This window comes from Megascapheus bottae, chromosome 7 (genome assembly GCF_031878675.1).
Source record: "Megascapheus bottae isolate mThoBot1 chromosome 7, mThoBot2.hap1, whole genome shotgun sequence".
Classification (NCBI taxonomy): domain Eukaryota; kingdom Metazoa; phylum Chordata; class Mammalia; order Rodentia; family Geomyidae; genus Megascapheus; species Megascapheus bottae.
In genome coordinates this window covers 46,778,889-46,791,576 of record NC_143515.1, presented here as the reverse complement: position 1 = coordinate 46,791,576, position 12,688 = coordinate 46,778,889, and the positions used below count along the sequence as shown (strand labels likewise).

The 12,688-nt window shown below is 41.0% G+C and overlaps 1 protein-coding gene across 2 annotated transcripts in view; it reads left to right on the top strand.

The window, feature by feature from the left end:
- Window positions 1–12,688, top strand: part of Sptbn1 (spectrin beta, non-erythrocytic 1) — a 169,482-nt gene that overhangs the window by 114,170 nt on the left and 42,624 nt on the right. For both annotated transcript variants that reach the window (XM_090336921.1, XM_090336923.1), the window contains 7 exons: window positions 1,201–1,374; window positions 5,140–5,231; window positions 6,663–6,743; window positions 7,051–7,166; window positions 9,983–10,095; window positions 10,577–10,764; window positions 11,646–11,763. In XM_090336921.1, coding sequence (XP_090193047.1) covers window positions 1,201–1,374; window positions 5,140–5,231; window positions 6,663–6,743; window positions 7,051–7,166; window positions 9,983–10,095; window positions 10,577–10,764; window positions 11,646–11,763 — 882 coding nt within the window. The remainder of the gene's footprint in view (window positions 1–1,200; window positions 1,375–5,139; window positions 5,232–6,662; window positions 6,744–7,050; window positions 7,167–9,982; window positions 10,096–10,576; window positions 10,765–11,645; window positions 11,764–12,688) is intronic.

The following is a 12,688-nucleotide window of genomic DNA, read 5'->3' as shown; positions in this document are numbered from 1 at the left end:
GCTATGTGTGCACATCTTGGTGGCATCTTTGTGTTGAAATCAGCCCAAAGAGCAGCCTCTACCAAAGGGAATAGGTGGAAACAGAACAAAGGGAATGAAGGCATAGGCTTGCTCTCTCTCTCTCTCTCTCTCTCTCTTTTTTTTTTAAACCAGTCCTGGGGCTTGAACTCAGGGCCTGAGCGCTGTCCTTGGGCTTTCTCAAGACTAGAGCTCTACGACTTGAGCTACAGCACCACTGCCGGCTGTTTTCTATAATATGTGGTAACAAGGAATCGAACCTGGGTCTTCCTGCACACTAGGCAAGCACTCTACCAGTAGGCCAAACTCCCAGCCTGGGCTTGCTCTTGACATGGTCTATAATAGTGTCTCATTGAAAACTCTGTGTGTGTGTGTTAGATAAATGCGTAAGAATAATAAATTTGGTAGACATATGTAGTACATATAGTGGAGATAAGATACACTTATTGTAAATATATAGTTTTATTTGTATATGTCCTTTGCTTTACTTACAATGATTATCTGAAAATTTCATTTAGATTTTGATATAACTGGGTAAACAAAGGAACCTGCAATTTAAACTACTCTTATTCGCTCCTCCCTTTTCCCTTCTTTTCAGGGAGTCATGCCTTTATCTTTAAACCTCCCCTGTCCTCCACAAAATTTTTGATGGGGGCTGCGAGTTTGGCCTAGTGGTAGAGAACTTGCCTAGCATGCACGAAGCCCTGGGTTCAATTCCTTGATACTGCATACATAGAAAAGGCTGGAAGTGATACTGTGGCTCAAGTGATAGAGCGCAAGCCTTGAGAAAACCCAAGGCAGTGTTCAGACCCTGAGTTCAAGCCCCCAGGACTGGCTAAAACAAAACAATTGTTGATGGAAATTGTTTTGGTTCAGGGATGGGGAATGTCCCATTTTTACTGTGAGGTACATGAGTGGATGGCAGTTTTTAGTGCTGAAATTTTCTAAGCTTCCTATTCCTGTGTTCATTTGCAAGTTTTGTAATTTCTATGATCCAACAAATGCAAGAGCAATGGTTACCATTCCTTTAGATAAACTAAAGCTGTGAAATAAATTCTTCTTGGACCAGATGAGCACACGTGCTCTTTCTGGTTTGGGAGGTACTGTGTGACAGACTTTGGTAGCCCCGGGCCCATCTCTAGCTATGGTTGTGATCTGTCCCCCCTGTTCTCTCATCACCAGCCTAAACCCACCAAGGGAAGAATGCGCATCCACTGTCTAGAGAATGTGGACAAGGCCCTTCAGTTCCTGAAGGAACAGAGAGTCCATCTTGAGAACATGGGGTCCCACGACATTGTGGATGGGAACCACCGGCTGACCCTGGGCCTCATCTGGACCATCATCCTACGCTTCCAGGTAAGGAACTCAGTCCAGAGAACTCACCGATGCTAGGAACTTAGAGCCAGCCTCCCAGATAGAAGCATCTTATCCGGGTGGAGTCGGCTTCCCCTTCCAGAGGGACCAGGATGTCCAGGTTGGAACCAGACCTCAGAACCAGGCCTGCAGAGCATGTGTGGCATCTAGCCCTTGGGACTGACAAGCCTTGAATGCGTGTGGAAGCTTCTGCTTCCTCCTGTGTATTACTGTTCCTGACAGCCTTGGCTCTTACCAGTGACACATATCAAGGCTGCATCCCAGAGCATCCCCAACACCTCTAAAAGTCTGTGTCTGCCACTTGGCTTTCAGAAGCAAGAATAATAATTTTCCAGTGCCAGAGTATGTTAACGTCTCCAAATTGTGGCATACATTATAGACTACTTGGCACATGTGTGTAGCTCCGTTTTCACCTTCTCATTCTACTTGGGATGGAAGGAAGCAGTTTTCAGGGGAGAGAGCAAAAGCCTTACGTTTGTTTGAATCTGATCATTTTTATGGGGCATGAACTCATAGGATAGAAGTATATTAGTGAGAAGGTACTAAAAGGTCTGATGGGAGGGGAAGAAAGAGCACTCTCAGTCTTTTAAGATGAAGCTTTCCTGAGTCCTGGTTCATGCTAATACTTTTCAATTAAAACTTAAAATGCAGGAGCAACTTGTTACCCTTACCCTGATTTCTGGCTACTCTGCAAACAAATACCCTGGGTGACTGTGTTCCATGTGCCCTTCCTTCCTGTTTACCATCTTTTATCTCTGATAAAAATTGATTTTTTTTCTGGGTTTATACAAACTTTGCCAAAAAAAAAAAAAGCAAAAGAACTACCAAATTATAGCTATCTTTGTTTTCTTACTGAAACTCTGAAACCAGCGTGTGGCCAATCCTTTTTCCTTCTTCATTCCCTGGTGATGGAATGTTCTAGAGGCCCAGTGTGTGTTAAAGGGCAGGGGATTAAAGTGAAATTAACAGAAAGAGAAACTTTCCTGACTGGCTTGTTTCCAAACCTTGGCTGATTATCTGCCTCCATTGGGAACACAATAATTGAGATTCCCAGAGCCCAGCTTCAGGGATTCTAATTACCTAAGTCTGTGATAGATGCCATTGCTAATACAGTTAATTGCAACAATCAAGTCTTTTGCTTTTGTAGATAGAACTCTTAGGTAAGTTTTCTGTGAGCTTCTAAATGATTTGAAAGTGTAGTGAATATCATTCACCAATTATTGTTCTTGTATCTTATGCCAGCAGAGGTGACATTACCAGGGCACTGTTGCAATTCACCCGTTTTGTAAAGTACTTTGCTTGTATTGCTTTCGGCATGTGGTGATCAGAATATGGAAGGACATCTTCACTGTAGCCTCTGCTGGCCATCAGTGCCCATATCAGGGAACTAGCACACACGCCTTTCCAGCTATGAATCTGCATTGGGATTCTCAGCATAGATTAGATTGAGTCCTTGGCAGTGTGCTTTTTTTTTTTATTAATTTTTTTTTATTTTTTTAAATTGTAATTAGTAAAAGGGTTACATGATATTTGCCAGATAGAAGGTGCATTAATTCACATACATTGATACCCTTTCACATGTCTTGGTACCCATTTCCCTCACCCCCCCCACACCCCCCACCCGTCTTGGTAGGCAGTGTGCTTTTTTATACTTAGTATGTATATACCCATGGATTCTCTCTCTTCTAGGTGAGAGGCTTAGGGTGCCATTGTTAGTGTGTGACCTACAGAGGTAGTATCTGTCATGACTCAGCCTCTTCCAGTAGTTTTATTGGATGGTCAGGTAGTCTACAATATATGTTCTCTCTCTCTCAGCTCATCTTGTCTCTTCTGTGAAGTTTCTCTCTGTGTCCACAATATCTCTTCCCCCAGTTTTTGAATATAGATTTAAAAAAGTATTTTTTCTTTTAGCTCTTGAATATGGAGTTCCCAGCCTAACTACGTGCCTGTGTCTGTGTGTTTCTGTGTCTGTGTGTGTCTGTGTCGGTGTCTTTATCTGCGTGTTCTGTACAGCTTCTAGGACATACTATTCTATGTGTTCACAGTAGGAATCTATTAAATAATGATAGTAGCTAGAATTTGTTTCTGTATGAACATATCTAGAAACAGATGGCTTTCTTCACAGTGAAGCTAACAGTATTTAATTCATAAAGGTCTAGCCTGCCTTTCCCGAGTTTGCAACATTCTTTCACATTTATTTTCTGCATAAGAGCTAATGAGTCTAAGAAGAATTTAGGGTGTATGCAAATTCATACTTTACATTCTTGCTACAATTAGAAATAAATTTTTCTCAAGTATAGTTATTTGAATTCTTAGGGTTTTTTTAATAGAATTGTAACTTTTTAATCTTAGACATTTTTTCTTCCTATTTCTAGAAACTTCAGAAGGAATTCTAGGAGGTATTTATAACTTAGATGGAAAGAGGTCTGACAGGAGGAAGGACAGTGGAGTTTGGAATGTGGTTAGATCCAAAAGGTAAAAGAAGACCTCGTAGGCCACGCCTCCACTTTCAGCCCCTATTTCAAATTCAGTTATATGAAAGAAACTGCAGACTAAAAGGTATTTAGAACATTTGTCTAAAATCATGAAACTGGTAGCTGGCTCCTACTCCAAGAACAGACATCTATCTTTCTCATGAGCTAGCACTTCTTATTCTTTAACTCATTAAACACATAACAGTATTGTGAGGTAGCCATTGTTACTGCCATTCCTAAGTTGGGGATGCTGCAGTAATCCAGTAGTGCAATCTCAAGTCAGACCCAGGTTTTGGGTTTTGTGGTGGTGGTGGTGGTGGTGGTTGGTTAGTTGGTCGTAGGGCTTGACCTCTGGGTATGGGCGCTGAGTCTCAGAAAAGCTCAAGGCTACCACTCTACACTTAGAGCCACAGCAACATTTGTAGTTGTCTGGGGGTTAATTGGAGATAAGAGTTTCATGGGACTTGCCTGCCTGGCTGGCTTTGGACCTCACTCCTCAGATGTCAGCCTCCTGAGTAGCTAGGATTACAGGTGTCAGCCATTGGCACCTGGCAAGAGCCAGGTTTTGGTGCCATTATACGGGCTTTGTGTATAATGTTGAACTTTTGCTTGTGCGAGACTTGAAATGTAGATGATAGAATCACAGCATTTAAACATGCTTCCTGGGAGTTTACATCAGCTTTCAGGACATAGGGCACATAGAAGCTTCATCATTAAAGTCTAACCTTAGTGTGAAAAATAGTTGCCTATGAAAAACCACAGTAAATATTTCTCTAGGTCCTGACAAAGTTCCAGATGCTCTCTCAGGGGACATAAATGATCTCTTACAGGAAAATATACAAGTAAACTTTGCGTAACTTTAACTGTATCTGTGTGCAAAGTAGAAAACTTAGTTCTAGCTGGTATTTACTAGGTGATGTTGGACTTCAGGACAGTTTTTTTTTGGTTTTTGTCAGTCCTGGGCTTGAGGTCAGGGCCTGAGCACTGTCCTTGGACTTTCTCAAGGATAGAGCTCTACCACTTGAGCCTCAGCACCACTTCCAGCTTTTGTTCTATGTATGTAGTACTGAAGAATCAAGCGCATGCTAGGCAAGCGCTCTATCAGTAGGCCAAACTCCCGGCAGGACAGTATTTATTGATAGACATAACATAATCTGCAGAGTGAGACCTTGTTTGATCTTGTTCACTCTGTATATAAATGCAGATCTGTTCTTTGGTGACTATTAGGCAGCTGGTCCATCTGTTCATCTAATATTTCTTTTGTGTATCTTAGATCCAAGATATCAGTGTGGAAACTGAAGATAATAAAGAAAAGAAGTCTGCCAAGGATGCATTGCTGTTGTGGTGCCAGATGAAGACAGCTGGGTGAGTAGGAATGCAGAGGGCACCAGGGCTGCGTCTTCCAGGATTAAGTCCATTAATTATCACTTACCAAGTGCTGACAGTGTCTTGTCCTCAGCTTTCATTTAGTAGTCTTGTTAACACAGAACCAATTGCTACATTGACATTTCTATTAATTCTCAGAATGGAATAGAAGTAATTCTGATTTATATTTTGAACCTGTCATTTTTCCTCAGTCATTTGCTTAGAAAGCTCCAGGGACCATTATATTTTGGATTTTTAAATCCTGGAGGCACTTTTAAGAAGCACATCCACCATGTTTTAAAAATGCAGTTAGTAGGGGCCAGAGCATGGCCTAGTGGTAGAATGCTTGCCTAGCATGCACAAAGTCCTGGGTTCGATTCCTCAGTGCCACATACACAGAAAAAGCCAGAAGTGGTGCTAACGCTCAAGTGGTAGAGTGCCAGCCTTGAGAAAGCCCAAGAACAGTAGCCAAGCCCTGGGTTCAAGCTCTAGGACTGGCCAAAAAGAAATGCAGTTAGGAATTTGCTCCCCTTTCCTACCAGTTTCTGCTGTTTTGGGGAACTTTATGCAGTAAACTTAGTAGTGATTGCTGTGTATCATCTGCCCCTGTTTTCTTTCCTTTTATTCTTACACTGAAATTTAGTGACGCTAAACTGCATCATCTTGTTGGTCATTGAAATTGTCTGAGCTCAGCTGGTATTAAACCTGCAAACTTCTCATCAAATTCATTTACATCAAATTGGTTTAGGGTCATAAATTCTTAATGAAAACTTCTTTTATATCTGGTTACTTATAGTTACTATCCAAACTTCTTTATATGTACCTGTAACTAATGAACATGAAGTATTGAAAAAAGAGCTTAATAAACAGGTCAAGTCAGGTATGAGCCTTTAATCAACTACAAGTACAAGTTATTGATAACCAGTATGGCTGATTCAGGGTAAACTACAAACCAAGATACATTTTTAGGGATTTATACTGTATTTTCTAAAACTTTTTTCAGTTAAATGCAGCAAGGGAAAAAGAGAGCTGAGTGTCATATGAGAAGGTAATTCCAGCAACCTGTGAATTAAGATCGAGTGATTTAAGATCCTAGCATCTTAGTCAGTAGAAAGGCAGCAGAAGCCAGAGCAGTCTTAACCATATCAAAGCTGTGGCCACTCTTTCCTAAATAAGTACCATTTTAAATCTAGGACATAGTTCACATCTTTTGTGAGATTGAATTAACATACAGAAGAACCTACAGAACTCTACATTTATTTTTATTGTATAGCAAACTATTTGGAAAGATGCATACTTTGTCATTGTCTTAATTGATACTACTTAGACTTCACTGATTAGAAACATTTTTCTTAAGCACTGTATTTAGCAAAAGAATAAACATGTCTTTGGTAATTCTGAGGTTTTTCTCTTCCATTTTGTCCTTGGCAGATACCCCAATGTCAACATTCACAATTTTACCACTAGCTGGAGAGATGGTATGGCGTTTAATGCACTGATACACAAACACCGGTAAGTTCAAGAATTGAGGTTGACCATTATAGTATAGAATGTTTGCTGGTACTCTTGTATAGCATATAAAGGTGACCTTTGAGTCTCATATCCATTGCCTTCAATTTTACACCACTGTGGAAATTGCTGCATGCCAGAGGAGGAAAATATTAAAGAATGAGTTGTAATCTTGTAATTTCTTACAATATAGTAGCTGTTTTAACATTAAAAGTCATACCTCAGTATCAGCAATAATTGCATTTCATTTAGTTACAGGATCTGTTTCCAAGATGTAATTTTTGTTGTGCTGTTTTGTTGCTATATATAGGCCTGACCTGATAGACTTTGATAAACTGAAAAAATCCAATGCACACTACAATCTTCAGAATGCATTTAACCTGGCAGAACAGCACCTCGGCCTCACTAAACTGTTGGATCCTGAAGGTAAGGATTGCAGAGACACAGATGGTTAGCGTCAAAGGGTTAAAACAAAACTTGCTTTGTATTGGTATGCTTTATTTGTACAGTGCGGCTTTGGAAGTTAGCTAAGGAAGAAGCGCTTAAATACTAGGGAGCAGGGGATGCCTTTTGATGGGTGGAAATTGAGACAGGGGCCTCATTAAGAGTCTATGCTTTGCTAGTGAGTAAATGAGAGCTTATATGAGGAAGATGGTGTTTAGGGAATGTGTGATGGAAGTAGAAGCTTTCATAGTTTTATTTTCTTTCATCTGACTACCTCCCGTTCTCTTCCGTTTCACTCTCTGGAGCAGCTCACATTCTAATGAGATAGCACAGAGGTAACCATTGTGCAGCAGCCCACTGGGTCCTCATCTAGGTTTTAGAGCAGGGTGGTCTCTTGGATACTTTGTCTAATTTTGAGAAGCATTTAAAATAGATTTGTTTGTAGTGCTCAAGGTTTATAGTTCCTCAGTTATGAGCAAATATTAGAGGAGGGAGAGAGGGGGAAAAAAAGCATGTGAATGAATGTTGAAAGTTCTGATAAATATAGAACAGGAAGTTTAGCTCCCAAGGGCAGATGGAGGTCAGGGGACTGCCAAGCTGGTTTCTTGCTATTCTCCAATACATCAGATGCACTGATAAGTCCACTACAGGAAGCTGAGATAAAATTATCTTTGTGCTAACTCATTAAATTCTTTCTCAATATAAACAGAAAGCTAAAATTATTTGCATTACAGTAAATCTTTGTGCTTAACCCCAACATTACCATGGGAAGATTTTCCTGCACCCTAGCACTTTGTGCTTTTACAAACAACCTTTTTTTTTTTTTTTCTGTCACACTGACAAAAGTTTTATAATTTACTCACGTGTTAATCTTTACAAAAGGGGCATTGATGTTGCTCAGATGACAGCACACGAGCTAAGAACAGTGGCTAATGCCATACATTCTGTGCATTTGTTTTTGATTTTTAGTTGTTCTTAGCCCCAAGCTAAGATAATTCACAAGTATTACTAGTCACCCACTTGTAGGCAAGTGGAAAGCCAATTTGGCTTTCACACTCCTTCTATTATGCCGACATTTTTGGTTATTAAAAATTGCATGAACAGCTTGCTTTTTTTTTTTTTCCTCCCCCTCTCACCTTCAGTTCTCTCCTTGGGACACATTTTGATGGATCTGAATAGTGAGAGAGTCCTCAGATAGGAATAGTAGCTGTGTTCTGGATTTCACTATCACTTGGCTGCCTTGTTGATACTGGGTTGCAATCTCAGCCCTGTGTTCTCCATGCTTAAAATAAGAAAATAAAACTCTGTGGACCTGTGTATGTATGTGCTGTATGTATATGCTTGCGTGCCCCAACAATAGAGCTTGAACTCTGGGCCTGTGCATTATCTCTTAGCTTTTTTACACAAGACTGGCATGCTACCATTTGAGCCACCACTCCACTTCTGGCTTGTTTTTTATATTTTTGGTGGTTAGGTGGGGATATGATCTCATGGGTTTTCCTGCCTGGGCTGGCTTCAAATCAAGCTCCTCAGATCTCAGCCTCCTGAGTAGCTATGATTATAGAAGTGAGTTATATAGTCAGCACCCAACTAATAAAAGCAATCTTATTTCACTCAAGGCCTTTTGGAGAATATATGCAGATATATTTATGAATGTACTGAGAAAGAGTGTAATACAGCTATTGAGAGCCATCATGTTTCTCCTGTTGTTAATCTGAGGTTGGGTGCGTACTGTAGTGTATTACCTGCATAGACTTGTCATTGTCATTCATTCACCTCTCTTTAAATAAGTGTTTATTGATGGCCCACTTGGTACAGAAAGCACATTAGGAATTTGTAAAGTATAATGGAATAAGGGATTAAGGCAGAGTTTGTTTCCTTAGGAACTGACATGAGTAGGCAAATAAAACATGCATAAATGATATAGTCAGAAAATGGACTTTGTTGACCATAGACAGGATCCCCAGGGAACAAGGAGGCGCAATAATACTCAGCTATGAGGATGAGAAGAGGCTATGTTGGAGTGTAGCTTTTGCTCTCAACCTTGAGGGATGGAATGGGAAAAGGCCACGGTAAGGAAGGAGAGCCTTATTGGAAAGTAAAGGGCATGGACAGTCATATTTGGTTCAGATATACAGTGCCTGGAGAGAAGTAGTAGGCTGCCAAGTTAGGAATGCACATTACTTGGTACCTAGGAGAAGCCTGATAAATATTTTAGGAATAGATAAATGGAAAAAAAGAGTTAAATGGCTTTAATTCTAGAGCACTGGAGGGCACTCTTGAATACTTTAGACATGGGAGAATATGTTTGTGCGGTGTTCCCAAGTCAGCCTGGGTGCATTGTGTGCAGTCAGTGGGGCAGTTCTCCCCAGAGAGGGAGCATTGTCACAGGTCTGGTTATGTGACTGGCTTTGTGTCTGAACCCTGAGTGATAGTAAGAACTGGAGCAAGGAGACACAGATGAGTGGTGACTGTGAGGAAGGAACGGGGGCAGAGAGATTCTGGTGCTTAGAGCAGATATGGGGGGCTTAGGGATTTGGTGTTACGGGTTGAAATAAGGCATCAGGGAGACCAACATAGTGTCTGTAACAGGCATTTTATGTATATTTTAGGGTTCAATGAATCAATGATTCTCTTTCATCCTCATTATCCTCAAAATATGTACAATGATGGCAGAAGTCTTGAGTACTACAATAGGGAGATGTTGGATCACTCAGTGGTGTCAGTTGTTACGGCTTGTTCTGCTGCCTGGGTGGCACTGTGAGATAAGCCCTCATCGGGTCTTCTCTGGGTTATAGATATCAGCGTGGACCACCCTGATGAGAAGTCTATCATCACTTACGTGGTGACTTATTACCACTACTTCTCTAAGATGAAGGCCTTGGCTGTTGAAGGAAAACGAATTGGAAAGGTAAGTTCACACCAATTTAGTAAGTGATGTTGTCCTGTACTACAGTTGAGCCAAGCCCCTTCTTGTCCCATGCACTCAAGTTTGCAACTTTGTGTGGCCAGAGTTCACCTATATTTTTCAAACCACCTCCCTGTGCAGTGGAAAGAAAAATTTGTGAGACGAGATCAAGCTGAAAAGAGCCCTTTTACTTCTGTAGAAATTTTAGAGGTTGGGCTCCAGAAAGCATTTAAGTCTTTCCCAGGGTTCAGGAGGCTATAGAACCAATTATAGTTGAGTTCAGCTGTCATAGCTCACAAATAATAGACCCAGGCTACATGCCTATTTGTAAATGGTTGCTTGAGTTCAAATGCTCTGCCAAAGTGGCACAGAACTGTTTCCTAGCCAGTCATTAAGTGCCTGTGTTCATATGGATTTAACAGTCATGTTTTCTTTGCATGGTAATATCATCTTGATGTTCAGTTTTTCTAACCATTATTTACAGGTGCTTGACAATGCTATTGAAACAGAAAAAATGATTGAAAAGTATGAATCACTTGCCTCTGACCTTTTGGAATGGATTGAACAAACCATCATTATTCTGAACAATCGCAAATTTGCCAATTCCCTGGTTGGGGTTCAACAGCAACTTCAGGCATTCAACACGTATCGCACTGTAGAGAAACCACCCAAGTAAGATGCATTTTGTTGTGTGTTAGTGCTAATTCAGAAGAGAGGAAAATAGCAGCCAGTGGTCTCTGATTTCAGACATTGGTGATTTCATCTCTTAACTGAGGGCATGCCACTCTCCTTTGGGCCTGTCCTAATCCTTTTCATCTCTATGTTACTCTGTTACCATAAATCATGTTCCTGTAAGCTCTCAGTGGGAATATGTAAATGACATAAGGAAAGAGAGAAGCCTGAAGAATGATGAAGGTCCCTCATACCTTCTCCAAAATCTTTGTACCAAATGTCCGTGAAAATACTGCTTTCGCCAGGTGTGGGTGGCTCTCACCTGTAATTGAGCTACTCAGACCAAGATCTGAGGATCTCGGGATCAAAGCCAGCCTGGGCATGAAAGTCTGTGACACGCTTATCTCCAATTAACCACCAGAAAACCAGAAGTGGCACTGTGGCTCAAGGGGTAGAGATCTAGCCTTGAAAAAGCTCAAAGACAGTGCCCAGGTCCTGAGTTCAAGCCCCAAGAGTGGGGGGGGGGGAAAAAACACGCTAGCTAATCTTGTAGAACACTGTGGCTATACTCTCTGAATGAAAGAAGTCTATTGTCCCAGTCTTAGAGATTAAACCTTTCTTATGACTAATAAAAAAAAAGTATCCTGTGTCTTTGACATCTTAGCAATAATAAACAACCACAAAAAATTCCTTCAGCATATCCCAAGGTTTGAAAGGGCTGATAACCAGCACACTGCTGTCTCTCTAATATACACATCTGATAGCATCAAACCAGAGATAAATGGCTTTTAAAACTCTCTATGTAAAAAAAAAAAAAATTCTCCTTCAGTTGCCAATGAACACAATAAGTAAAGTTTATGGCTGACTTTCTCTATGTTTAGATTTACCGAGAAGGGGAACTTGGAAGTACTGCTTTTCACGATTCAGAGTAAGATGAGGGCCAACAATCAGAAGGTCTACATGCCCCGGGAGGGCAAGCTCATCTCTGATATCAACAAGGTAACACTCCAAAAGTCCTGCTTTAACTCCCCTCCCTACAAGTTTCAGATTTTTCTCTATTATTTTATTTTCTTTAGTTGTTTTTCAGATAGTCTTTTTAGTTGTTGTTGGTTGTAGGACTTGAACTCTGGGCCTGGGTGTTGTCCCTGAGCTCTTCAGCTCAAGGCTACTGACCTACCCCTTGAGCCACAGTGCCACTTCCGGTTTTCTGATATTTAATGGGATATGAGTCTCACAATCTTGAGTGCCTGGGCTGGCTTTGAACCTCAATCCTCAGATCTAAGCCTCTTGAGTAGCTAGGATTACAGGTGTGAGCCACCACACCTAACTTTTACTTTTACTTTTACTTTTTCTTTTTTTTTTTTTTTTTTTTTTTTTTGCCAGTACTGGGGCTTGAACTCGGGGCCTAAGCACCATCCTTCAGCTTTCTCAAGGCTAGCATTCTACCACTTTCTAAGTATGTGGTACCGAGGAAGAATTGAACCCGGTCTTTGTGGATGCTAGGCCATTGTGGGGTGTTTGAGTTTTGAATTTTTCCCCCCCTGGTGCCATCCCAGACAACCATTATCCTACCTTCTCCTCCCACATGGCTGGGAGGTTTGCACCACCACCCTCAGATTATTTGAGATGATATCTTGCTAACTTGTTGTCTGGGCTAGCATCAAATTTTGAATTCCCATTCCTCTCTCAAGCAGCTGGGAGCCACTGTGTACCAGTTTCTCTGAGTCTTCAGTTGGTAGAAGGACAGGAGAATGGAAAGGTTAATTACTGTTTCCTGTTAAAGAGATTTATAGTTGAGTTTCATTCTTCCATATCTACACTGTTTTGCTTTCCTGGCACCACAGGGGGAAGAGGAGTTTTGTTTTTTTTTTTCTCAAGGCTTGAGAGAGTCTATGAGGGTGGGCATGGAATTTCCCTTTCAGGT